Source organism: Gadus chalcogrammus, chromosome 7 (assembly GCF_026213295.1).
Source record: "Gadus chalcogrammus isolate NIFS_2021 chromosome 7, NIFS_Gcha_1.0, whole genome shotgun sequence".
NCBI classification, from domain to species: domain Eukaryota; kingdom Metazoa; phylum Chordata; class Actinopteri; order Gadiformes; family Gadidae; genus Gadus; species Gadus chalcogrammus.
The window spans coordinates 18,901,838-18,929,792 of NC_079418.1; the positions used below are offsets into that span (position 1 = coordinate 18,901,838).

General features: G+C 48.7%; 1 protein-coding gene across 1 annotated transcript in view; it reads left to right on the top strand.

Moving 5' to 3' along the window:
• LOC130386039 (protocadherin Fat 3-like) overlaps window positions 1-26,561 on the top strand; it is a 46,533-nt gene extending 19,972 nt beyond the window's left edge. Inside the window, exons 13-35 of the mRNA XM_056594825.1 lie at window positions 810-1,006; window positions 3,841-3,994; window positions 4,184-4,417; window positions 5,508-5,686; window positions 6,114-6,327; window positions 6,836-7,050; window positions 7,378-7,515; window positions 7,825-7,968; window positions 8,245-8,442; window positions 8,778-9,055; window positions 10,629-11,236; window positions 11,711-11,842; window positions 12,016-12,173; window positions 13,089-13,623; window positions 14,322-14,475; window positions 15,749-15,899; window positions 18,376-18,825; window positions 19,446-19,704; window positions 21,378-21,479; window positions 22,661-22,720; window positions 24,159-24,224; window positions 24,781-25,079; window positions 25,152-26,561. Coding sequence (XP_056450800.1) covers window positions 810-1,006; window positions 3,841-3,994; window positions 4,184-4,417; window positions 5,508-5,686; window positions 6,114-6,327; window positions 6,836-7,050; window positions 7,378-7,515; window positions 7,825-7,968; window positions 8,245-8,442; window positions 8,778-9,055; window positions 10,629-11,236; window positions 11,711-11,842; window positions 12,016-12,173; window positions 13,089-13,623; window positions 14,322-14,475; window positions 15,749-15,899; window positions 18,376-18,825; window positions 19,446-19,704; window positions 21,378-21,479; window positions 22,661-22,720; window positions 24,159-24,224; window positions 24,781-25,079; window positions 25,152-25,505 — 5,279 coding nt within the window. The 3' untranslated portion in view covers window positions 25,506-26,561. The remainder of the gene's footprint in view (window positions 1-809; window positions 1,007-3,840; window positions 3,995-4,183; window positions 4,418-5,507; window positions 5,687-6,113; window positions 6,328-6,835; window positions 7,051-7,377; window positions 7,516-7,824; window positions 7,969-8,244; window positions 8,443-8,777; window positions 9,056-10,628; window positions 11,237-11,710; window positions 11,843-12,015; window positions 12,174-13,088; window positions 13,624-14,321; window positions 14,476-15,748; window positions 15,900-18,375; window positions 18,826-19,445; window positions 19,705-21,377; window positions 21,480-22,660; window positions 22,721-24,158; window positions 24,225-24,780; window positions 25,080-25,151) is intronic.
• Window positions 26,562-27,955: the final 1,394 nt, after the last annotated feature.

A 27,955-nucleotide genomic window follows, 5' to 3' on the forward strand; every position in this document is an offset into this window, starting at 1 on the left:
AATTTGGAACGTGCCTGTATTTTCCAGGCCACTATAATCCAACGTCGGCCCCAGCTCGGATCAAGCAGTTATTTTATGTTATAGCAGAACTTCTGGAGGGGAGACGGTACAGAGTCTGGGCTTGAAACCATGAAGTTATACTATGGTTCCTGTTTTGTTCCGTGTGTATGAGGTTAAGTGTATTCCTACAGTGGTCAGTCTACACAGGGTTCATTTAAAATATCTACAGATTCTTTTTTTAACAGTTTATTAGTGCAGGCTGGAGTTTGTGATGGCCAACTACACGTTTACAGATCCTCCAGCAACATGATTGGTTAAAACCAATATGAGGCTCAAGAAAGAGAAATGCCCCGACCAATAGATGTTCAGCTTGTCCACTGTATCGTGTAGGTGTAACATTTAAAGTCTGACTTATGATTGGCATAACATCTTAAGTCAACTTTCTTCAGGTCTGAAGATCCTGATGAATCCAGCCCTACATTTTTCCCAACACATCCTCTAAACCCTATGAACATAATGTGCTTTGCACCACACTAAGTGCTTGTTGTGTAGCTTGTAGCTTGGCATCGTTAGGCACTCTGATCATAAAGTACGGGGCATTTATTAGACCTCAACATGATAAAAAATGTAATAATAATATCAATGCTCACATCCCCGGGCCCTCAAGATCGGGATACACTCGCTGCAATAAACAATCCCACACAGTTGTGAGATTCTCTATGTTGGATTTTCTGTGTTGCAAATCAAACAACTCTTCCCAGCAGCCCTGACGATGATAATAATGGCGGGTCCGTGGTGGTTATCTGCAGGGGGTAACCCGCGGGGTGTGTTTGGCCTGGCCCTGGTGCAGGGGGAATGGAAGGTGTACGTCAGCGGGCTGCTGGACCGCGAGCAGCAGGACTGGTACCTGCTCAACATCACGGCCAGCGACGGCCTCTTCGTGGCCCGCAGCGCCGTGGAGGTGACCGTCATGGACGCCAACGACAACAGCCCCATCTGCAACCAGGTGAGGTGGGCGGTGGCTCGGGTCAATGGGGAATGGGGCGGACAGCGCCCGCTTGTGATGTCACTCATGGGTCGATTCGGGAAAGTGTAGTTTAGTATAATAATTATAATAGTAATAAGTATAATTTAAGTATAATCGCTATTGTGGTATTCAGATGGATTTAAAAAAGGTGATATGCAGCACTGATGTTTTATTTTCAATTTAAGTCACAGTGGTGGAAAATTGAATCATTACGACTCTAGGACAAAAAAGTTCAAAAAAGAATATTTATTCTAAATGAATGAAAAAAATACCCAGGAGTGTGCATACAGAATTAGCTTTTTCTTTCAATAATATACTAAACGTGTGGAAAATAAGTGTGGAAAAGTAAAACGCTTTAAGTGCATTCATTCCCACTCGTATGCAATTGCATGAAGCTCCAGATTGTAAATCAAGGACATTACACCCCTGCAAAGTGAGATTCACGTTGTGAAGAGAGTAGTGCTGTTTGGGAATACCAGATACAGTAATGACTCCCTGGTTCCCTTTGATTGAAAATGAGGCTTCTCCCACTCAATTATACAGCTGGTTATGGAAACAGAATGCCAAGCGTGTCATTACCCATGGATGATTACCCAAGCATAATGTACACATCAGAGCACTTTAAGCTTTGTGGACCTTTTTTCATATACTGTTACATGCTGATGTCTCTATGAAAACCATGTTGGTTTATAAGAATGAGATTTAATTTAGTTTCTCGTCTTGGGACTCTTTGTTAATACAACCATCGATGCAGAACTGCTGCTGTAGAGCAAGCCAGTGATTACACACATTCATGAGTCCTACACTAATGCCCTTTTTACCCTCCCCAGACAGATTATGTTCTTTCTATAGAAAGTTCATGCAAAGTTGAAATGTTCTGCTAAAGAACCAGTGAAACGCAAAGCTTTTTGTAAACGTGGTAATATGCCTTAAATGAGCGTCACCTTAATAATATTTGCCATTGTGTCACTGCTACTAAAATAACACTGATGAAAAAGGTGATTTTTAAGTGTTAAAATCCTATGTATTTACATACGTTTCCTGATTGGACCTACAGAGCGCATGATTTTAGTCTTAATAGTATATAGCTAGGTGGTACTGTACCACATACCTTTGGCATCTCGTTGCTGCATTTATGTTGGTCTGGATAAAAATGTATCCGATAATAGCATAGATAAATCATAGATAATATCAAAGATTAATCAAAGATAATATCATAGATCAATGACGCTCATGCGGTATCGATCTATGATCTTACGTGGGTTGATCATATATTTGTTATTGTGTTACTCGCCTAGTCTAGCATTGGGAGGGATTGTGGACCTACTCCATCCTGTTTCATGGGACCGATGAAGGAGATTGCAGGGGAGAGATATCCCCCACCTCAGGAGGGTTCCTCTGCCGACACACGAGTGCCTAGACTCTGTGTCGCTGTGCCAGCGCTCATAACGGCACCGCTGATACGATACTGCTCAACCACCAGTATCTTGTGCCTAGCTTTAGGTAATGGTAAAGTCGTAGAAAAAATCTGAGTGCATAAATAACTCAGTCTCAATGAAAGCCCTCCCCCTCCTATTCGTGAATAACAGAACACAAAACTCTTTTCTAATGTAATTAGAATAGAGTTGTAATTCCAGCTGAAACACGGTGTTCACTTGCTCTTTAAAGAAGTTGGAGAACTCTGGCGCGACTTTTTTCGATTTACATAATTTGTTCTACTTTTAACACCAGGCGAGGGTAGATATCAATATACGATGGTATTGAGGCGGACAATGTGTTTACAATCTATTCAATTTGTTTTAATTATTTTTTAATGAATTCCTCCCTATTACATATGCATCGAAAGTTAATGTTTTGGCACAAATCTTTTTCGACGGTAAACGTCCCGATTCATCAGACATTTGCGATTCATGCACGTTAATGAACTGAGGCAAATATAAAAAAGAAAGGCAAACAAAAACAACGACAGAGGGGCATAGCGGGGGAAGGTCATTAGAATGCGCGTTCTCTCCATCTCTCTTCATTTAGCGTCGAAGCGCACGCCTCCATTCCTCCTAATTAGTGGAGAAACTTTTATTCGGCTTCCCGACAGCCGCTGAATCACTTTGATTCCTCCCGGCCCGTCCTGCCTCTCCCCCCCCCCCCCCCCCCCCCCCCCCCGGCCTCTACTCCCATAATCTCTCTGTTTTTAGCTCCCCCCTCTCTGGCAGTCGAGGAAATTGGCCCGTGTGGGCTTGAAGAGAGCGTTGTTGTTTCGCTGAACTCTGAACTCCCGCGGCGCTTGACCCTATCATGGTAACGGGCTTGGTTTTGTTTTTTAAAGCGGGGGGGGGGGGGGGGGGGAGATTGTTAAGCAGTCAATTAGAACGATAGACAATATAGTGACGAGCAATTACACTGGCCTTCAACTTATGCGTTCAGTCGAAGAAGAAGAGGAAGAAGTAGAAGAAAAAGAAGAAGGAAGACAAAGGGGTGGTGATGTATGCTTGGAGGTACTTGGCGCAGACCCAAGGGTGATGGCAGGGCATTTCGATTCTGGGTTGCCAATTCTACGGGCGAGCCTAATGCAAGCTGATCGCGGTTGTTTAATGTGTCTTTTGAAGTGCTGAAACAGACACTCAGTTTTCACTCTGTATGTTTGTGTGTGTGTGTCTGTGTGTGTGTGCGTGTGTCTGTGTGTGTGTGTGTGTGTGTCTGTGTGGGTTGGTGTGTGTGTGTGTGTCTGTGTGGGTTGGTGTGTGTGTGTGTGTGTGTGTGTCTGTGTGGGTTGGTGTGCGTGCGTGTGCGATTGTGCGTGTCTGTGTGTGTCCCAGGCCGTGTATAGTGCTGCCTTTCCCGAGGACATCCCCACTAACAAGGGCATCCTGACAGTGGGAGCATCAGATGCTGACTCAGGCTCCAGCGCTGAGCTCCAGTACTCGCTGTTTGGCATCGGCGTCGAAGACTTCTACATGGACGCCAACACCGGTGCTCCTGCCGCTTCCTCCCCCATTATTTCAACCCCAATTGCAACGAGTTTGATCATTTATTTGTACTTAGTAAAGATCCGGGTCAAGCCTCTCCTGTTGATGTTTCTATAATCACAATCAGCCCCAGTTTAATCACGTCTCGCCCGGTTGCGTCTTTATTCCCGTCGTCTTTCGTCTGCGTTCCCAGGGGAGCTGCGCTCGGCCGCCCTCATGGACCGCGAGCGGACGGGGGTCTACCGGCTCATCGCCCAGGCCACCGACGGCGGGGGGCTCTTCTGCCGCTCGGAGGTCTCCCTGCGCCTGCTGGACGTCAACGACAACGCGCCCTCCTTCTCCTCCGGCGTGTTCGTGGCCAGCGTGGCCGAGAACGCCGCGCCCAAGGCCCTGCTGACCCGGCTGCAGGCCAGCGACCCCGACCAAGGTACATTATACATTTTGCGGATTATGCTGACGCTTTTATCCAAACAACTCACAACCACCTTTTCACACTCTGACGGCGGAGTCAACCACGCAGGGCGACAGCCAGCTCGTCAGGAGCAGTCAGGGTTAGGCGTCTGGCTCAGGGACACCTCGACACTCACAGCTAGGAGGAGCCGGGGACAGGACTAGCAACCTACCGATTACCAGTCAACCCCGCTCTACCTCCCGAGCTGCTGCTGCCCTGAACGAATAGGATGTTAGGACGAAATTGTGAAGCAAAGGGCTTTCACGTATCCTCGGAAACGAGGGAAAGCACTGTGTTGGCGAGGCGTTTGCGTGGTGAAGGATGGGCTCTAATGAGGGTGAACGTAGGGTTTAAAGGGCCCTCCAGATGAATCTCGATTCATTTGTACATCGGTCGATTTTAATAGTGTCATGTGCAAATGACGGCTCTTTACGTCCGATTCCAGGCGCTTGAGGACTCAATTAGCTTCTGTTGCCTGGCGACCGTATGCGTCAAGGCCTCACACGTTGGCGCCGTCGTGAGCACTCGAGGTTCGTGTCTGCAAGACGCCCAAGGGCCACTTGCCTTTGCATGTGCGAGCGATAGCCTGCCCTCTGGAGTGGCCGCCCCTCATCTTTTTTTTCGACACAGTGTTTCCCCTTCCTGACCGCCCATATCAAGTGCTCCGAGCCATAAGCACTTGAGCCTGTGCTGCTGTGAAATGAACTAACATTTAGTTTTTATGAGATGTTTTTATTTGATGCGAGCAGTACTTTGCTGTGACTAAAGAGACACGCGTCGTAAAAAGTTTGAGCTCCTAACTCTGAGGCAGACTGCAGACGTGTAGCAGGAGCGACACGACTGAAGCCAGAACGTTTCCTACGAGCCGCTACGCACCACTATGTTCGCCTGCCCCCCGTGTACGAAAATACAAAACAACATTTATCTGAAGACACAATTCTAGAGACGGAGATAGCGCGGTCTATCTGGGAGTACGGTGTAAACACATGGCTGATGGAGATAGCACGGGAGAGGAATCACTCTGCATACACTTATTCCTGCTCTGTGTATCACGTCGCTCCCCAAGGCCTGAACCGTACGTTGGTGTACTCCCTGGTGGACTCGGCCGACGGCGTGTTCTCCATCGAGCCGGTGTCGGGGGTGCTGGTGCTGGAGAGGACGCTGGACCGAGAGACCCAGGACTCCTACCAGCTCCGGGTTCAGGCCACGGACCAGGCCGGGCAGCCGGGGGCGCTGGCCTCACAGGTGGGTTAGCACCAGATAAGATGATTGTCATAATTGTTTAAGTCATATTTGGCCAAATTATTATATCTATCCTAACTACTCGCTTAACGCTGCTGATTCACTCTGCCTCATTGGCTATATCCCCAGCAAATCTGAGTGCTTTTACAATCCATAGCACTTTCTGTCATCTAAGTCACCAATTTGACCTAAAGGCATTTTGACCCTAATACAAAATTAACCTTAAAATATTTAATAGGGTAATTAAGCTGTGAGGCTAACGATTTCTTTTTCGCCCTCCAGGTAGAAGGAAATGAGATTTGATAAGGATTTGTAAAACTGCGAAGGATTCACCCCCGTTTGTAACCGGGACCAGTGGATGCTCACGACCGTCGTCAACGCATCCCCTTCTTCACAGCCGCCATGAGTCCATGTCCCGTGTCTCTCCCAGGTGGAGCTGACCGTGTTGGTGCTGGACGTCAACGACAACGCCCCGGTCTTCCAGAGGAGGGACTACACCGCCACAGTGCCGGAGGATGTCGCCGTGGGAACCGAGGTGTTGCGGCTGTTCGCCACCAGCGTGGACATCGGGCCCAATGCCGAGATCACGTACAGCGTCCGCTCGGGGAACGAGCTGCGGATGTTCACAATCAACAGCAGGACGGGTCCGTGATCACGGGAGGGATCACAGGAGGGCTGATGCCTTTGGTTTAACCTTAAGCTAGTGTAATACTTTGTAGTCCTCATGCTGTGTTTTAAAACCTTGAAGGTACAATGGCCAAAACACATTCTGTGATCTAGCGGTAACTTTAAGGCTGCAGGAATCAAGGTTAATCACTCCGACCCAGCATCAGTGCAGAGAAATCTCATGTTAAGTATTTTCAGCAAGCATGGCTTTTCAAGGTTTTAGGACTAGCTTGAAATAGCAAAGCTTGCATGTTGTACCTTTTTATATCCCATTAAAACAAGTTTCATCATCAATTTTACTTTACACCCTCGTACAAGCTGAAATTTGCAACGCCCGTACGTGGGTACGAATTTAAAGATCTCTGTGTGTGTGTGTGTGTGTGTGTGTGTGTGTGTGTGTGTGTGTGTGTGTGTGTGTGTGTGTGTGTGTGTGTGTGTGTGTGTGTGTGTGTGTGTGTGTGTGTGTGTGTGTGCGCGCACACGTAGGCATTATTTCTGTGGCCGACGACCTGGACTTTGAGGTGTGCAAGGACTACTACCTGACCGTCGAGGCCTTGGACAGTGGGACTCCGCCCCTTAGCTCCGCTACCATGGTGACCGTGGAGCTGATGGACGTCAATGACAACGCCCCCACCTTCAGCGAGGAGATATACAACGTGCTGGTCAGCGAGGACGCCTCCATTGGCCAGACCATTACCAGGGTACCATGGGCTATTTTTCCGTCATTCATTATCATCTTATCTTATCTGATTTTTTTCCGTTTTGAATCGAGAATCGATTTGAATCGTTGACCCCATAACGTTTGAAATTGAAGCAAATCTGGATATTCCGGAAGACGAACATCCCTACTCTAATAGCTAAAGGTTTCTAATTAATTAAACTTGGGGAAAAGCTTTTAAATCTGACCTACAGCACCTCTATATGTAATGTATATATAGTTTTTTTTCAATTCATGCCCTCATTTGTCTCTGAGTTTAAGTGAAACTCCCCTCCCACTCACTGCGCTGTTCCCTGTGTGATGGACGCAGCTGCTGGCTGAGGACCTGGACAGCCAGGTCAACGGCCACATCACCTACTCCATACTGAAGGGGGACCGTGGCAACCAGTTCTGGATTGACCCCGTCACCGGCCTGCTCAAAGTCAATAAGCGTTTGGACCGAGAGCTGGTAAGGATGTGTCTGCGAGTACAATAGCGGCAAAAAGGAATCGATAGTAATTTTACGGTTCGTGAGCACGGGCAGAGTGGAATACACCGGGACCTCTCAAGGTGAACGCTAATGTCTCACATTATGCACGTGGGAGGGCTTCAATTATCAGTTTGCACTCGCAGGCATAAAGGTATCTGGCTTTGTATCAATGCTCCGATGCACAATATCTCTCTCTCTCTCTCTCTCTCTCTCTCTCTCTCTCTCTCTCTCTCTCTCTCTCTCTCTCTCTCTCTCTCTCTCTCTCTCTCTCTCTCTCTCTCTCTGCAGGTATCTAGGGACTCTCTCTCGGTGCAGGCGTTTGACAGTGGCTCCCCGGCCATGTCCTCCACTGCCACCGTTAACATCGACGTATCTGACGTCAACGACAACCCCCCTGTCTTCTCCCCCCCCAACTCCACCGCCGTCATCCAGGTAGTGCCCCACTGTGTGTGTGTTTGCATGCGTGCAATGCATGTATGTGTGTGAGTGTGTGAGTGTTTGTGTGTGTTTGGGTATGTGTGTGTTTGAGTGCAACCATGTGTTAAAGCCCATGCGCCGTACCTCTGCATCAGTGCACGTCTCTGCCTGCACATGCAGGCATGAGAGTGCATGTGCGGTGTGTGTCTGTGCGTGTGTGTCTGTGTGTGTGTGTGTGCGGTACATTGATCCTGGATGTCAGTGTGTCACATCGTATCCTCCTGCTTCCAGTTGAACCAACCGGCCGGGGCCAGTGTCCTGCAGCTGACGGTGAAGGACCCCGACTCCCCCAGGAACGGCCCCCCGTTCGAGTTCCGCATCGCCGCCGGCAACGAGGGGAACTACTTCTCCCTGGACCGGTCCGGGACGCTGCGGACCACCCGGGTGCTGGGACCCCAGGCCCGCCGAGAGTTCACCCTGGAGATCCAGGTGAGGCGCTTTTAGTGCCTTTTATGGAGCTTATAAAAGGCACTAAAAGCATCTTAAAAAAGTGAACGGAAGAAAGATTTACCACCCTGACTCTGGTTTAGCAGCTCTTTTGTTACGGAAATTGAAGCATAGAGAATGTTGGAAGAAGGACATGTCTTTGCACCATTCCCAGATCCCTTTTCCATGGATATTCGGTGGATTTTAATAGGAAACTAACCAAAATACTTTCGCTACCATTCACCGAAAAACAGCCTTCCAGGTAAAACGCATTCAGACAGTGTCTTCAAATGTCTTCAAAGTAAGCCCGTTGTTGTGTCTGGTTGTGTTTGTTCCAGGCCAGTGATTCCGGCCGACCCCGTCTGGCCTCCTCCTCCTGGGTGTACCTGAGGGTCATCGGGAACAGCCAATACAAGCCCTCCGTCTCGCCGCTGGAGGTCTTCATCGTCATGGTGACCGACTCCTTCCCGGGCGGCCCCGTCGGCCGCATCTACGCCACGGACCGCGACGTGAACGACGTCCTCTCGTACACCCACAGGCCCGCGCTCAGGAGCATGTTCCAGGTCAACCGGCAGGACGGCAGCATCGTGGCTCTGCCGGGGCTTGAGCCCGGCAGGTACCTGGGATACGAGCACTTCCTGTCCCACGTGCACACAACGAGAACACTACAACCACTTCCTGTCCCATATGCACACAAGCAGGACACTTCCTTTCTCACACGCACACACAGCGAGAACACTTCCTTTCGCACATGCACACACACAAGGAGAACACTACAACCACTTCCTGTCTCTCATGTACACAAGGAGAACGCTACAACCACTTCCTGTCTCTCATGTACACAAGGAGAACGCTACAACCACTTCCTGTCTCTCATGTACACAAGGAGAACGCTACAACCACTTCCTGTCTCTCATGTACACAAGGAGAACACTCCAAAGATTTCCTGTCCCACATGCACACATGGAGAACACCCCAAACACTTCCTGTCCCATATGCACACAAGCAGAACACTTCCTGCCTCACACACACACACACATACACACACACAAGGAGAACACTTCCTGTCTCACATGCACACAAGGAGAACACTACAACCACTTCCTGTCTCACATGCACACAAGCAGAACACTTCCTGTCTCACACACACACACACACACACACACACACACACAAGGAGAACACTTCCTGTCTCACATGCACACAAGGAGAACACTACAACCACTTCCTGTCTCACATGCACACATGGAGAACACTACAACCGCTTCCTGTCTCACACACACGAGAGAACACATCTTGTCTCACATGCACACAAGGAGAACACTCCAAAAACGTCCTGTCTCACACACACACACACACACACACACACACACACACACACACACACACACACACACACACACACACACACACACACACACACACACACACACACACACACACACACACACACACACACAATGAGAACATTTCCTGTCACCCATACACACAAGGAGATCACTTCCTGTCTCAGATGTAAGACTGGACTTTACTTCACTGAGCCACTTGCTGGCTCAGTGAAGTAATTTAAATGCACCACATACAAAGAGAAGGCTGTACGCCCACAGGGATTGAGGTTACTGGACTCTCTCAGCGTAGACAGATCTTATCTTAGGTTTCTTCAGTGAGCCTCACCTTTTCTTTGTGCGTGCGCAGGGTTTGGAGAGAGCAGGGAGAGGTAGGGGTGAGAACCAGAGTTTTTATAGCAAAGAATATTAAGGCTTGAGCTAGATTGACATTAGGGCTGTGCAAAGAATACAATTTTGATCGCGATTTTGAATTTTGGGTCAGAAAATCCCCAAATTAATATAATCGAGTTGAAACGATTATTATTATAAAAAAAGAGATAAATATAGGCCTATATGAATACATCGATGCATACAGCTGGATACATATTTGTACATTATTCTCGATTGGAAAATTTTCGATAGTTCTGGATAAACGCTGAATAAATGCATCATGTTTCAAACACAAAAATTATCGTTTTAATAATCGTGATTTCAGTAATGACCAAAATAATCCTGATTATGATTTTTCTTTCGAGCAGCCCTAATTGAAATTGCAAACTTGCACATTGAACCTTCTAAGTTTGAGACGTCTGTGCGACTAGTTCACCCTCTGCCCCCCCCCCCCCCCCCCCCCCCCCCCAGGTACCAGCTGAACGCCACGGTGAGCGACGGCCGCTTCGCCGTCATCGCCGACGTGTCCGTGCGCGTGGAGCAGCTGACGGAGGTGGTGCTGCGCAGCGCGGTGGCCGTGCGCTTCAGCTCGCTCTCCCCGGAGGACCTCCTGGGCCGCTACCTCGGCCAGGTGCGGCTGATGCTCCGCTCCCTGGGGGCCTGGGCCTTCCCGCCGGGCCAGGTGGACTTCATCCACGTGCTGGGCGTGCAGCCGGTGGACGGCGCCGGCGACGTGGACCTGTTCCTGGCCATGGAGCGGCCCTCGCAGCCGGCGGGGACCGGGGGTGGAGGTGGAGGTGGCGGAGGCGGAGGCGGAGGTGGTGGTGGGGGAGACGGCTTCTTCTCCCCGCAGGAGCTGGCGGAGAAGCTGGCGGAGGCCCGGGCGCGCGGCCAGTTCCGGGGGGTGCTGGCGGGGGCGGAGGTGCTGGACCAGACCTGCTCCGGGGAGCTGGACTGCGGGGACATGGCGTGCGAGCAGACCCTGGTGATGGCGCCGCGCGCCACGGTCACCTACAGCACCGAGCGGGTCAGCCTGGTGTCCCCCACGTTCAGACGCATGGAGGCCTGCACGTGCCCCGGTAATGCCCCGGTGAAGACATCGTGCTGCTGCACAGTGTCTGCCTTTTATCGCTCTGTTTGGGATTCTACAGAGCTCCTGAAGGTCTTCAGTGCTTAAATCAGTCCAGCTTTTCTCAAAGGAGTGTGTGTGTGTGTGTGTGCGTGGGTGTGAGTGCGTTTGTTGGTGTGTGAGTGTGTGTTTGTGAGTGTAAGTGTTTGTCCGTGTCTGTGTGGTGAGTGTGTGTGTGATTGCGTTTGTGTGTGTGTGTGTGTGTGTGCTTGTGTTTGTCTGTTAGTGTGTGTTTGTCTGTGAGTGTGTGCGTGTGTGTGTGTGTGTTTGTGTGTGTGTGTGTAATTAGATTAACCGACACATCTTTTGTATTACTATTATGTCGCTGAACTGTTTGTAATTCCCAGTTATGCTGTTAAGTAATCACCGCGCATTAGAGTTTGTGCTTGTTCCGGTCAATACATCCCTCTCTCCCCCCAAACAGGGGGATTCTGCTCCACTCCTCTTGAGCTCTGTGAAGGTCAATCCTGTCCATCAGACATGCAGTGTGTACGCTCCGGTGTGACAGCGCCCTCTGTCTGCCAGTGTCAGCCCGACAGGCTGGACGAATGCGCCGGTGGGTTCAACTGATATTTATATGCAGAGTAGAAATTCAAGTAGACGTTGAGGAAATCGCATAGCTGAATAAATCTGTTGTATAAGTGCGTTGTTGTTCCTAGTGGTTGTATTAGCTGAAAGCCCTCTTCTTGCTGATATTTCCCTTGTGTGTTGTGTGAACATGGAGAGCAGGCCAGACCTCGCTGAGCTTCTCTGGGAACAGCTACATCAAGTACAGGGTGACGGAGACGGCGGCAGGCGGGGAGATGAGACTGGGCCTGAGGATCAGAACCCTTCAGGCCAGGGGGGTCATCATGTTCTCCCGCACCAACCCCTGCACCATGCTGAAGGTACACACACTTACGGGCACACACAGAAACACAGACACACAGACACAAACACACACACGGACACACACAAGCACCAACACACACACACACACACACACACACACACACACACACACACACACACACACACACACACAGACAGACTCAGAAACACACAGATTAATCCCTGCACTATGCTGAAGGTACACACACACACACACACACACACACACACACACACACACACACACACACACACACACACACACACACACACACACACACACACACACTTACCCCTGTACTATGCTGAAGGTAGGCACACACACACTCACACACAGCCACACACACAGACGTCCAAACACACACACCCACTAACTAACCCCTGCACTATTCTGAAAGTGCACACGCACACACACAAACAGACACAAACACACACACGGACACACACAAGCACCAACACACACACACACACACACACACACACACACACACACACACACACACACACACACACACACACACACACACACACACACACACACACACACACACACACACACACACACACACACACAGACAGACAGACTCAGAAACACACAGATTAATCCCTGCACTATGCTGAAGGTAGGCACACACACACTCACACGCAGCCACACACACAGACGTCCAAACACACACACCCACTAACTAACCCCTGCACTATTCTGAAAGTGCACACGCACACACACAAACAGACACAAACACACACACACACACACACACACACACACACACACACACACACACACACACACATATACTAAACCCTGCACTATGCTGAAGGTATACACACACACACACGCACACGCACACTCACACTCACACACACACACACCCTCACTCATTAATTATTGAGTGACATGGTGATTGGATGGCCTGGTTTCCCCCGTACAGATCGAGGGCGGCCGACTGTGGTTCCAGCTCGAGTGTGACAACACGCTCGGCATCATGGGGATCTCCGGCCGTCCGATCAACGACGGCCTGTGGCACGCCGTGGCCCTGGAGCTCACCCACAACTACAGCCTGCTGTCGCTGGACGACAGCTACGTGGAGCGCCGCCGCGCCGCCCGGGCCCCCGTCCGCCTCTGGCCCCTGGCCCCCGACTCATCCTTCTTCTTCGGGGCCCAGGTGAGGCCTCCCCCGGGGCCGGGGGGGGAGCGCGGCGGCGCGGGGTCCGGGGCTAGCCAGAGCGAGGCCCCGGGGGACCCCAGGGACGCCAGGGGCCCCCCCAGGGCCCAGGACGGCTTCCAGGGGTGCCTGGGCTCGCTGCGGCTGAACGGCAACGAGCTGCCGCTGCAGAACAAGAGGAGCCGCTACGCCGAGGTGGCGGGCCTGAGCGAGGTAAAGCTGGGCTGCGTGCTCTACCCGGACCCCTGCGTCAGCCAGCCCTGCCTCAACGGGGCCCCCTGCAGCAGCCTGCCCTCCGGAGGTCAGTGGGACAGGGAGCGGGGGGAAGCACCGGAGGCCTCGGCCGCCTGGTGGCCATCCCGGTTCAAAAACAGTAGCCGGGTGGGGACAGGGGATGCGCGATCTGAGGATCTTCAGTTTCTCCACAGTTAGTTTCGAGCGTGTATACCGGCGGTTGATAACTGAATGTTGTCGTTATTGATTTAGAATGACATGGACAAGGTTGACTTTAAAGCGGATGTGTTAATTAGCTTGATCTGACGCACTCTTCTAAACTGTTGCTTGGCGTTACAATTTAGGCAACATCTTGTGTTGGAAATGTGCGCTCAAACGCATTCTGTTCGGCTTTTGGATGAATTACTCTGCGGGGCAATGCAGATAAATCTTGCCAAGTATATTTAGCACCATTCAAACACAAAGGCCACAAAAGCTAGAAATCATATGTGAAACTTTTAAAAGGACTTAGGTTAAAAGATTATCAGAAAAAGGGTGAACGTTAAATTAAAGCATAAGAAGGCAAGATAATAAATGAATCGCAGACTATTATTTAATTTTTTAGAGCTGCAAACGATATAAAAAATAACTAAGTGTAGTAGTCAGATAACACATGTCCTGGGGGCTTCTTCCACACCTGGGAGTGTTATTTGTCGGTTGAGATGTTCCCTCAGGAGTATTTCGCTTCCTACAAAGGGATTCTCGTCACCTTGTCACCTTTCTCAGGTTTCGGGTGCAGTTGCAGCGCTGGGTTCACCGGCGGGCGCTGTGAGGTGGAGCTGACTTCCTGTCTGCCCAACCCGTGTCAGAATGGGGGCGACTGCACGCCGGCGGGGGGCTCCTTCCTCTGCAGTTGTCCCCGGGGTCTCGTGGGACTTGTGTAAGCGAGTCCCGACATCACAGACATACTCGCACACACGCACAAACACAAACGCATGCACGCACGCACACACACGCAAGCACACACACACAGAGACACACATGAATGCACAAACAAACACACGCGCAAACACACACACACTCACACGCACGCACACAAACGCAGGATAAAGCCATGTTTAGGGATTGTTTGACACATTGTTCATTTTAACAAGCGTCTGATAAGCATTGCACATTGGTGTCAGTGTTGTGCATACACGGTGTTTGCATTACCACACAGATACACAAACTACAGTACACCTAGGATATGTGTTTGGATTAACAGTACTTACACACACACACACACTCACCCATCAAAGATATTTCCTCGTTGTAGCCAATAGCTTTGATATTTTTTTCAAACTAATTGAGTTTAACTGTCTATCATTACTTGCTGACTGCCTTTTTAATTATGTTGTGATGTCCTTTGAAAGACCCTTTCCGTGTGTCACCACTAGAGGGTAGAAATGTTACCTCTACTAATTTCCTTCTCTTTAATCGCTATCCCTCAAATTTCCCTTTTTCTTTAACTCAAACTACTGAATCGAAGTCAAACCAATTATTAAAAGTACAAGCCTCAAGTAACAAGTAACAGATTGACGTTTTGAATGTGTACCACATCGCCAGTCGTAGTCAAAACCCTCTGTTGCTTCTACCCATTTAATTACAATGCCACCCTTTAAAAGGGGCAACAATCCGCCCATAACAGACGATATAGGAGGATACTCTTGGTTTTAAATGGAAGCTTTTTCAGAGACACAAAGCCATGTTTTCCGAGTTCTAATAGGAGAAAATAATTGAAAGGGGAAAGTGTGTTAACCTCTGTTCGTTCATTGCAATGCCAGTGGGGGGGGTCGCCTTGTCATCTTGGAAATGGTGAACTGGGCCAGTCAATATTGTTCATGGCTGTCTTTGTTTCTGTGTGTGTTGTGTCTGTTTGTGTTTATTTCTCTTTGTGCTCACAGCAGACAAACCCATCAACTGCTTCTCCCAACCAATACTTTTTAACAATATAAATATTGCAATCATTTGAATATTTACTTTGAAATGTCACATCTTGCTTTTTTACTCAAGCAATTAAACCCTCCGAAATGATAAGCAGACATGAAGCAGACATGAAGCTCAACTGAATTCTATCTCTTCTAGCGCCCAAAACCACTGTGTCCCATTTTCGTTACTCTCACACGTCTAGTGACTGGTGCCATGTTTCCTCTCTCCTGGTCTATGCCCAACAGGTGCGAGGAGGATGTCAACGAGTGTTTGAGAGAGGAGTGTGCGAACGGAGGGGTGTGTGTGAACACATACGGGGCCTTCTACTGTAACTGCACCCTGGGCTTCGAGGGACAGCTCTGTGGGGCCCCCAGCGATGACGAGGGTGACACACAGGTAACAGCTTTGTGATGAAGAATCCGGAAATAACTCACAGGTTTACAATCGACAGGCGCATTTCCTGTTGGTTTATGGCTCCCCATCCTTGTCAATGCATCAAAGGAAATGGATGAGGGGGACCTTAAGGCAGATGGTTGTGGTTTTAAATAACTTGATCTGACTCATTTTGGCAGACTTCAATTGTCACTTATCTTTGTTTCGATATGTGCACTCAAACACATTCTGTCATGTAGACGCTTGGTTGGGTATGATAGGGACCTGGATGAATTACTCAGACCGTGCGGCCGCAACGATAAAACTTGTAACTTTTATTTTTATAGCACCATTGAAACGCAAGACCTTCTATAGTGAGTACAAAGCTAGAAACCATTAAAAGGACAATCGTCAAAAGACTGTTAAAAAAAAGGACAAATGTTAAATCAGGGTTTGGGTTTGGGTTAGGGTTAGGGGAATTAAGAAAATATTTTTATCAGAGGTTCTGAGGGCTATTCCACCTCTGTGAGGTTCAAAACACGATTTCTGAAAAATGTATCTATTTAAAAACTAGACTTCTTAGTTTAGTTTATAGCAATGCAACATGAATCATTCACTCCCATTTTTCTTAACTGCCTGCAGTTGTGTTCCTCTGCGACTACAGTCCATCATCTCATGTTGGGACATGGTCGCAAGATTCTCTAAGAAAAACACCAGAAACCCAATGGGAACTATTCCTACACCCAATTTCTTGTAAAGATAAATTGTAGCCATTGACATTGAATACAATCCTTTTATTTATTATTTAACAAACTGCATGCTGCTCATGTTGTTAAGATCTGAGCGTGGATGCATTATTAACCTACGTTGACTAATGCGTTGATATAAAAACAAACCACGGTATGTTGTATGACCCGAGGAGAGAGCGCGTCAGGAGATAATTACCTCTGCTGCTGATTATGGTTCAAGCAGATTCAAAACATCACTCTTGATGATTTGTAATATATATATTTTATCAGTAACATGTATAGATATTATCAGTCAATTGTGTTTGTGTCACTAAGTGTGTTTTTCAATATTTGTAATAAATGAGGCAAGGATTCCTGCTCACCCAGCACAGCAAGCCTCCCCCAGACAAAGCCTCTGTGAAAGTCAGGCAAAAGTGGCATAATAAGCAATTCAACTTTTAATCAAAGTTAACAGATTCATACTATCATATTTGTGACTTAACATTCTTGTTTGTGTCTTTGCTTGTTTGTGTTGGTGATTGTTGTGTGTGTGTTTGTTTATGTGAGTGCTTGTTTGTGTGTCTGCTTTTCTGTGTGTTTGTGTATGTGCGTGTTTGTTTGTGTGCCTGTTTGTGTGCCTGTTTGTGCGTTTGTGTATTTGCTTTTTTGTGTGTGTTCTTGTTTGTGTGTGTTCTTGTTTGTGTGTGTTCTTGTTTATGTGTGTGCTTGTTGGTGCTTATTCTCGTTTGTGTGTGTTATTGTTTGTGTGTGTGCTTCTTTGCGCGTATTCCTTGTTTGTGTCTATTCTTGTTTTTGTGTTTGTCTCTTCTTGTTTGTGTGTTCTTGTTTGTGCGTATTCTTGTTGGTGCGTATTCTCGTTTGTGTGTGTTCTTGTTTGTGTGTATTCTTGTTGCTGCGTATTCTCGTTTGTGTGTGTTCTTGTTTGTGTGTGTGTTTGTTGGTGCGTATTCTCGTTTGTGTGTGTTCTTGTTTGTGCGTGTGTTTGTTGGTGCGTATTCTCGTTTGTGTGTGTTCTTGTTTGTGCTTGTGTTTGTTGGTGCGTATTCTCGTTTGTGTGTGTTCTTGTTTGTGCCTGTGTTTGTTGTTGCGTGCTCTCGTTTGTGTGTGCTCTTGTTTGTGCGTGTGTTTGTTGTTGCGTGCTCTCGTTTGTGTGTGTTCTTGTTTGTGCGTGTGTTTGTTGTTGCGTGCTCTCGTTTGTGTGTGCTCTTGTTTGTGCGTGTGTTTGTTGTTGCGTGCTCTCGTTTGTGTGTGCTCTTGTTTGTGTGTGTGTTTGTTGGTGCGTATTCTCGTTTGTGTGTGTTCTTGTTTGTGCGTGTGTTTGTTGTTGCGTGCTCTCGTTTGTGTGTGTTCTTGTTTGTGCGTGTGTTTGTTGTTGCGTGCTCTCGTTTGTGTGTGTTCTTGTTTGTGCGTGTGTTTGTTGTTGCGTGCTCTCGTTTGTGTGTGTTCTTGTTTGTGCGTGTGTTTGTTGTTGCGTGCTCTCGTTTGTGTGTGTTCTTGTTTGTGCGTGTGTTTGTTGTTGCGTGCTCTCGGTTGTGTGTGCTCTTGTTTGTGCGTGTGTTTGTTGTTGCGTGCTCTCGTTTGTGTGTGCTCTTGTTTGTGCGTGTGTTTGTTGTTGCGTGCTCTCGTTGGAGTGTGTTCTTGTTTGTGCGTGTGTTTGTTGTTGCGTGCTCTCGTTTGTGTGTGCTCTTGTTTGTGCGTGTGTTTGTTGTTGCGTGCTCTCGTTGGCGCGCGCGTGTCGCCGCGGCGCCCAGGCGGAGCCCCTGTCCTACATCGGCCCCGGGGAGATGGTCGGCATCGGGGTGCTGGTCCTCGTGGTCGCCGTCCTGCTCGTCGTCTTCGTGGGCTTCAGGAAGAAGATCTCCCTGAGGAAGGAGTCGGACGGCGGGGGCGGGGCCGGGGGCCGGCCCGCCATGGGCGTCTCCACGGTGACCTCGGAGGCGGGCTACATGCTGCGAGAGAAAGGCGGCGGCACGGCGGGCATGGAGTTCCAGGCCATGCGCGCGTCGGCGGGCTCTTCCTCGGGGACCTCCGGTTGCTTCGGCGACGGAGGCGGAGTCGGCGGCGGCGGCGGCGGGGGGGGTCCGCCTCAGGTCATGGTGCGGCCCAACTGCCACTCGCCCAAGCTGCCGGGAGACCTGTGCGGGGGGCGGGGCGCCCAGAGGACCAGCGGGGACCGGGGCACGTCCAGCGAGGGCAGCCAGGTGGGGGGGCCGGCCGTCTGGGATGCCTGTTGGGTTTGTTTTCCTCTGTCGTGGGAGAATAGGGACCAGGGTGGGCGACGTGGAAATGATTTTTTTTTAAAGCGAAGCTGTGCTGTGGATTTTAATTCAGCCTAACCAGAGCCCACTTTGCAGTCTTCTACGGCGGCTCTCTGAAGCTGCTCTTCAGAGAGCCGTCTTTCGTAGACCTCATTTGGTCAGCCTGCAAGCCCGTGATGGGGGGCCTGGGTTCAGCGTGGAAGCGTATAGCTTCAGGCTTCAACACAAAAACGAAAAAACACGTTGGAAACTAGATGCTGCCATGGTTACACATGGACATAAGATTGATTTTGCATTATGACCAAGCCGACACAAGGGCTTATTTACATGATGAGGCAAGCACACCTGATCACAGCTCAAGCACATGGGTCCTTGTGTTGTTGTTGGTTATCCAACTCAATGCCCTTCTAGCCTGATGGCAGCAACACAATTCCATATTTTTTGATCCAACTCATGTCAGATATGTTTAGCTGCTTTGTGTGTGTGTGTGTGTGTGTGGGGGGGGGGGGGGGGGGGGTGTTCTTCATGTATGTACGTTTTTATATTTTTATTTTCTCCCTCAGTTGAGCAGCTTCCTCTCCGACACGTCTCACCTCCGGGGCGGGGCCAGCAGGAGGGGCGTGGCCGTGTGCAGCGTCGCGCCCAATCTCCCGCCGGCGTCTCAGCGTCACTCGGAGCATAGCCCCGCCCACAAGGTGTCCTGGGACTCGGTGGGGGGGCACGGGGGCCAGAGGGGCCAGCCGCTGGACGACCGGGAGCAGGAGTGGGGCCAGAGGGCCTTCCAGCTGGAGAGGACCCAGAGAGGGGACTCCAGCCCACCGGGTGAGTTCCAACGACCGGCTGGGTTCCAAAGGTACCGTGGTTAGAACTCAACCGGTCCTTGGACCGGTTGAGTTCCAAGGACTGGGTGGGTTCCAAGGACTGGGTGAGTTCCAAATGTACCGTGGTTGGAAACTTGGAACTCACCCCGTCCTTGGAACTGACCCGGTGAGTTCCAAGGACCGGGTAAGTTCCAACCACCGTTCCATTGCCAAATGTCCCATGGTGCATCTGGGCTGTAGGGTTTTGGAATTGGATTAAAGATGATTTGGTAACTTGTTATAATATTGGTACAATTATTCACAATTAATAAAGATGAGTAAATGCAGTATAAAGCATTAACCAGCAATTAACTAACAGTTGATTAGCAGCTCACCTTTGCTCTGGTCACCATTTTCTAATGGTGTTCATGATTGCTACTGTTGTTCATGTTAACTAAGGGATTAATGTGTACATTATTTAGAAGGGTTCGGTTACCCTATTAAATAATGCATACATTAATACCTTGGTTAACTTGAAAAACCATTGGTAAATGGTTAGTTAATTGTTATTATTGCTTATAACTGCAGAGTTAAGATAATTAGTGGTTTATTATTGTACCCATATGTATTACCAATGGTTCACTTAAGGCCTCTAATATAGGTGTAATTATTAGTTAGGTTGCTCACTTTAAATTTGTCAGTATAATTGATCAGTGGGTAGGAATTAGATGAGAAATGGTTCCAAGTTATCCCAGGGGTTAACGTGGTCAATGTCAGTACAAGACAGGATCTGGGGAAGGCAAAGCATCATGGTATCCTACTCTAGCAAAGTGTGTACAGCTGCACCTGAGTCCAACATAGGCACACACATCATGTGTATGTGTGCAACGAACGTAGGATCAAAGAAACCCTGCTATCGGCTGGGTGTTGCACCCAGAGCTCCTCCACGGAGCACTTTCCATTCACAGGGACGGGAACGGAACCTTTTGATCACAGCCACGTGCGCGTCGGGCAGCCGGGAGGAGGCTGTTACACTGTGCTTACTTTGCCACTGTAATTAAGTAATCAGTGGTCTTCTTGAGAGGTACCACCTTCATCAAGATATTATGGACTTTATGGATTTTTTCTTAACAGGAAAGACTACTTTTTGGTAATGAAATGGGCTGGTGGTGATTTTGAAGGGCAATACTTTAGATGTAATTTGTTTGAAATGTCGTAGCCACCTGTTAGCCATTAGTGAGTGAACTGCGCTGTGAGGATATCTGCTTCGAGGTTGAATGATTGGTACTTTCTGATCAATCTCTCTTGTCTCCTCCCTGATGAGTTTGGTGAATTCGTCTTCCCTGTTAATCACAGGTGTGTAAAATGCATCAGTTCTAAACGGCGGTGAAACACAGGGCGAGGGGAGGGGGCATATACTTTGGTGGTTTGGTTTGAAAGACCTGCTCTCTTCTGCGTTTTTCTGCCCGTTCTTTTGACAACTGTCAATCTTATATCTATAATCGTATCGTGCATGTGTTTGTTTGCGGGCTTGCCATGTGTGTGTTTGTGTGCGTCTGTGTGTGTGTGCAAGTGCGTGCTTGTGTCTTTGTGTGTGTGTGTGTGTGTGTGTGTGTGTGTGTGTGTGTGTGTGTGTGTGTGTGTGTGTGTGTGTGTGTGTGTGTGTGTGTGTGTGTGTGTGTGTGTGTGTGGCAGAGGAGGCAGCTGATTTGCTGGAGGAGGCTCAGTGCTTCTCGGACAGCCTCTCCGAGGCCCGTTCTCTCAGCTCCTTCACCTCAGAGTCCGTCGATGACAACGGTAAGAAGAAGACGCAGCGTTGCCAGATTGGGCCAGATTTCCCACCCAATCTGGTAAGATTGGTTGGCCAGATTGGATGGGAACAGCGCTGATCCTGCTGTGTTTTGCGAGCGGTGCCAACAGGAAGCCTTGGCTTCTGTCTGTGATCTTTATAGAGTTCTTGGTCGTACCGCCGTACACACCAATGGTGATCTAAACCCTTTAAAGGGCTCATTGTAATGCCACCAGGTGTGGGTGTGATTAGCTGGTACAAGCCGTTTGGCACAGGGAAGGAATGATTTTCATAGTGACATCACAAGTGTATGATGCATGTGTATCCTTTAGTTGGCAACGAATGGGTTCCAACCATGTAAACACTATACATGGTTATTTATGAGGAACTTTATAAAGGTATGCCAAGAATTTGGAAAATACATTTTAACATTTTAATATTGGCTCAAACAGCACAAAGAACATCATTTAATTTTCTACATTCCCATGCAATCAGAAACAACAACAATTTGGTATTTGAGTCGAATCTTCTTCTTATGATCATGGTGTCGTATGTAAGCCTGGGTCAGGATTTTGTTTTCTCTCCGATTAATGTAGTTGAAAGGAAAGAAACAAGGACTAGGAGTGTGTTTACCACACACAAACACACAGACACATACACTCTTCTACAAATGCATATTGTTAACGTAAGCTAACATGCAATCACTACTGATAAACACTGTAGACATCGCCATCCTTACAATGACTTGATAGCAAAAATGGTTTCATAATCTGTTCAGTGAGCGTGTCTGTGTGTGTGTTTGTGTGTGTATCTTTGTGTGTATAAGCCTGGGTCTGGGTTTTGTTTTCTATCCAATTAATGTAGTTGAAAAGAAAATAGCAAGGACAAAAGTTGTGTTTACGACACAAAAAGACTCATATACTCTGCAACACACACACACACAAACACACACACACACACACACACACACACACACACACACACACACACACACACACACACACACACACACACACACACACACACACACACACACACACACACACAGCAATACTGCAACCTTAGTGTTGACTGACAGTCCCACCCTGTAATGGGAACCTTGGCCTTCTCATGCAGACACCTACATTGTCTTCTTCTCTTTGTCCCCCCCCCACCCACCCCCGCCCCTGTTGTTATTATTACGCTCCAGCCTCGATTGTGACGGTCATACGTCTTCCCAACAATGCTGTTGGCAGTATCGAAAGCGACGGTAAGTCGGGGGGGGGTTAAAACAAAAACCCTGATCTTTTCCTAACAATCTCCGCAGCCGTGCTGAAGAGATCGCTCAATGCTGTCCCACACGATGCTGTTGTGAACGCCACCCTCCACGCTTCTCAGCATTGACGTGGTGGCGGCTGACATCAGCTTCGCTCGCTGGCAGGCATCTGTGTTTAGCCTGGGATTCAAGGGCTGGGGTGTGTGTTTGTCTTTGTGTCTTGGTGTCTGTGTGTCCCCCTGTGTCTGTATGTCTGTGGGTTTTCCATCTTTCCGTGTGTGTGTGTGTGTGTGTGTGTGTGTGTGTACTGTGTGTGTGTCTGTGTTTGTCTCTGTGTGTGTGTGTTCGGTTCTATCCGTCTGTGTGTGTCTGTTTCTGTGTGTGTCTCTGTGTGTCTGTATCTATGTGTGTTAGTGTGTGTTTCTGTCCGTAACTTTGTATCTATCTGTCTGTCTGTCTTTGTCCTTGCGTGTCCCTTTGTGTGTGTCTGTTTTTCCATGTATTTGTCTTTGTTTGTATGTGTGTGTGTGTTTGTGTGTTTGTGTATGTCCCTATCTTTGTGTGTTGGTCGATATGTGTGTGTCGGTCATTGTGTGTCTCCCAGGTGTGTTGTCAGCTGATGATCTTCTCATGTGATTGTATAGGCCTTGATTATATCATATCCTTTTCCAGACATTACATAATCAAACCTTTCAAACCTATCCTGTTAAAAACAGTTATTGTGTCTCCTTTTTGTATTCATGGTTTTTATTTGGACAATGTTACTTTGATCCCTGCAAGGTTTTTTCACCATGATCACCTGGAATGATCTAGTAATGTTATTACATATTAAGTTCATGCTGTTACAAGTTCTCCCATTGTTTATTACATTGTTTATTGTGTATTAACACTGTAACAAGGACACTGTTATTTATATTTTATTTATATCTTAAAAAATGTCCCAATTTACATCTCAGTTAGAGTCTTAAAATAATAAACAATCGTGATTCATGATTTTTATTTATCATAATTCATGGCAGATTTTCTTTTCCATAACAGCTACCTTTTGAATAATGTATGTTATTCATGCATGCTAATGCTATGACTGGAAATTATTTTTAGTGTTCCTGGCATATGGGTTTTGTCCCTAGCATGAGTTATGATATTGAGGAACATATGTGAATGGGTGCGTTTGTATCTGTGTGCGTGTGTGCGTGTGTGTATGTTTCTGTCTGTGTGTTTGTGTGTGTTTATTTATTTGTGTGTGTGTGATTGTGGCTTGACATTGGCCAGGATGCAGTGTGGTGCGTTTTTTTAAGCCTCCGTTGTAAGTCATCCAGAATTTCTCTGCATTGAATTGTGTGCATAAGTAACACGTTTCACCACGAAAAATGCACCCTTCTCCTTTCTCATCTCCTGCCTCATTGCTCTCGCTTTCCGTTCTACTTTCCAGTGGGTCCCCACACGCGCCGCGATGAGGGTGTCTGCGCGGAGCGGGTCAAAGACTACATCGTGGATTGTAAGGCCCACCTGTCTTCATTCTTTTGTATCCATAGTGTCTTCTCTCATCTGACAGACTAGGGGAAGTCTCGCTTTGAGGGAGCGCTCTGTGTGAACGCTGGTGATTTATACAGGGAAAACAGGGTATGGTTACCGGGGAAGGGCTGGTTTCAAGACGGTCTCTGCCCACGCGTGTTATTGATGCACTGTGCACCAGGCTCTGACATGGGCATTAAAGCCTCTTTTACATCCCACACACACACACGGATGCGGGCCCACCCTCTGACAGCTGGCTGTTTCTCAGACAGGAATCCCACTTTTAACACGGCATCCACAAGTCTGCTTCAACATAACATAACATCTCTTGATGTATGTATTCTTTTTTGATATTATTTTTGCACAAATTATGGTTGCTATAGCTACGACCTCTATTGAAATGACCTCCAGTGAGGCCATCCTGTTGGCATGAATGTTCACGTCTCTGAATTGCTTTACCGTCCCAGATGCCCTTGAAAACATGCTTCCTCCCCCCCCCCCCCCCCCCCCCCCTCTCTCTCCCTCTTGTCCCCCTGCAGCGTACCACTGGAAGTCCCCCCCGCAGACCTCCATGTGGCTGTCCCCGTCCCGCCTGAGGCCCCCAGAGCTGGCCTCCCACTGGGACTTCAGCGAGGCCCAGCAGGCCATCCGACGGGGGGGCAGCATGCGCTCCCTCCAGCTAGACTACCGGCTGGCGAGCCCCGGGGCCCCGGACGGCGCCCGGGGCCCCGGGGCCCGGGCGGAGCCCGCCGGGACCACCTTCCAGTGGGACAGGACCCGGTCGGGAGGCTGGGAGAGGAGGCCTTCAGGGGGGCGCGCCAAAGACCCCCAGGAGCCCGTCGGGGGCCCAGGGGCCCCTTGTGACGGCGGCGACGGCGGCGATGGCGGCGGCGGCGGCGGCGGCGGCGAGGACAGTTCCTCGCCCGTCTACGAGGAATACCGGGGGGCCCAGCAGGAGGCGGAGCCGGAGGGCCTCTACGACACGCTGCCCCCGACGCGCCGCGCCTACGAGGGGATACCGCCGCCCCCCGGCCTCCACCTGCACCCGGCCCAGCTCCAGCCCCCGCTGCGGGCCTGGGACGGGGGGCGGACGGAGGAGTGCCTGGGACCAGAGGCCGAGCCGGGGGAGCAGGGCGGGGCGGGGGGGGCCGGGGACGAGCTGGAGAGACTGCTGAACCTGGTGTCGCTCCGCGCCCGTAGAGCCACGCGGACACACAGGTCGTCCACCGGCTCCGAACCCGCCCCGGGGTGGGACGGATTTTAATCAGTAACGCACACACACACACACGCGCACACAGGGACAGACACACCGACACACACACACATAGAGATACAGACACACACACACAAACACACATACAGTACACTAATGACTAGTCCATGAGCCCAAGATCCTAGGTTCCCTTTTGTTATTAACTTTTGGCAAAGTCTTGTCCCTTTCCGATGCGTTTGACGTTCGCAGAACAACATCATTGCAGTATTTTGTAAACAATAGAGCAAACGTTCTGGGCACAGCATTAAAGGAAAACACGTTAATATATTCAGCTGAATCCCGTATTGAACACTATGTTGCTCTTCAGGGTTTCGTGTATAGAAACGAAAATCCAGAAACAAATCTACAGTCAGCAATGCATATCGTATTGCCAAACCATTGATAAGCAGCTCGTTAGGACGTAGGGACGACATGAGTCCTTTCTGGGTGTTTGAATAATTCACTTTTCTTGAGAGACGTTCGCAATAAATTGGGAACCGTGTTCAAAGTGATAACAAAATCCATGTTATGTTATGTCTTCACCCTCTATGGGGGCTCCTAACAATGCGAGGTTCTGCGCCCGGCACAAACTGAAGCACAAAGAGCTCCCAGCGAGTTGCCGTGTTCCCAGCTGTGCAGCCCACTGCACGGTATCTGCCTGCTATAGCTGCTGGTGTAGGAGGCTGAAGATATCTCAGGACACTGCACAGCGGTAAAGTGTATGCTGATGTAGCTCTAGCTGCTTCTTTAGAGAAGCGTTGTGCGGCCCACGCAAAGCCAATTTTCTGAGGCAAAAACAAAGATTAAGAAAATGAGATGAGTTGTGCTAAGTGACTACGTAAATTAGATTAAATAGCCAACTGTATCTTGCAGTTTCGGCGCACCCTCTTCCCTGTGTGTTACTGTTCCATGTGCCAGAGTCCTTTGTCTAGTAGGAATGCTTGGGGTCTTAAGAGAGAAATAGGAGAGAGATGTTTATAATGCAGACGGTATAATAATGTGTTTTGCATATGCCTGTTGAGTCCAAATAAACACGCGCTTAAAGATGACGACGTCAGCCGCTAAAGATCCTATTTTTGTCATAACATCCTTACATAATACATGGTATTTATACTTTTCTAGGCACTCAAAGACACACAGACACAGATCAACAAAAGGTTGCATTAAAACATTTAAAGGGATACAAACAAAGGGGTGGAAACAGGGACAGAGAGGGGGAGAGTGAGATCACGTCACATGTTGTGTTTCTGGCAGATACAAGAAGCACATGTATGGGCGATCCTTTAAAATTATCATGACAACAAAACAACTTGGGATTGTGACTATGTCTATCGATTATGTCTTCCTATCTATCTACCTACCTGTTTCTCTATCTAGGTGTTGTCGTCATTGTTGTTGTTGTTGTTGTTGTTGTGATTGGCATGGGCACAGGCATGAACGGCAGTGATTTAAAAGAGGAGTAGGGAAGGCTGAGGAGGAGAGATGAACGCTGGAAGATATAAACGCCAGAGAGCGTAATCCCGTCCAAGCCCTGGCCATATGGGGGCGACGGGTTGATTATCATCCGCCCGGTCGCCCCCGTATGTGGGGCGATGATGAGGACCAAACTGTTCTGACCACCGCCGGGATTAGGCTCTCAGACTCGTGGGCACCTAATCTGAGAGCCACACATCTGCCACCACCCTGCCTCGTCTCTTATCTTTAATTATGTCTCTCCTCGGTTCTCCTATCTCACGCTACCAAACACTCTCTCTCACCCACACACACACACACACACGCACGCACGCATACAGCTCTGCTTGCACACACAGCAGATTCACTTTGTGTAACAGATCAAATCCAATATGTATATATGTATATATAGCACATTCAACTGTATAGCATCAAGATCACCTTCAATACAACCCTCTCATTAAACCCGACAAGTCACCTTTTGATCTTATAGCGTTTTTGTGTGTGTGTGTGTGTGTGTGTGTGTGTGTGTGTGTGTGTGTGTGTGTGTGTGTGTGTGTGTGTGTGTGTGTGTGTGTGTGTGTGTGTGTGTGTGTGTGTGTGTGTGTGTGTGTGGGCGCCTCAAGTCTTATACATTCGGATGCCTCTGATCACTGAGGCTGGCTGTGTAGGAAACGGGATGCTAATGGTCAAATCAGCAGGCGGCCTGACTGCCTTTTCTACTAGCTTTAAGGCTGCACAAGGCCTCAGAAAAGCCCCTCTCCAAACTCCACTCAAGTAAACTTCCTCCAGCTCACAGTTGAATCAGAATGCGCTTAACAGTCTCCAATAACCTCATCTGTTATTCCCTCACGTAGGACCCCAAGATAAAATATAGGGGCGAAGCAATATTTTGATATTGTCATAAAACAATGACAGGGCTATTTTATCTGCGGTGTCATATTGTGCAGTGTTTTTGCCTGTATTCTTCTTTTCTATTTCTGGGAAACAAGAAGGCTGCGGCTGTCCTC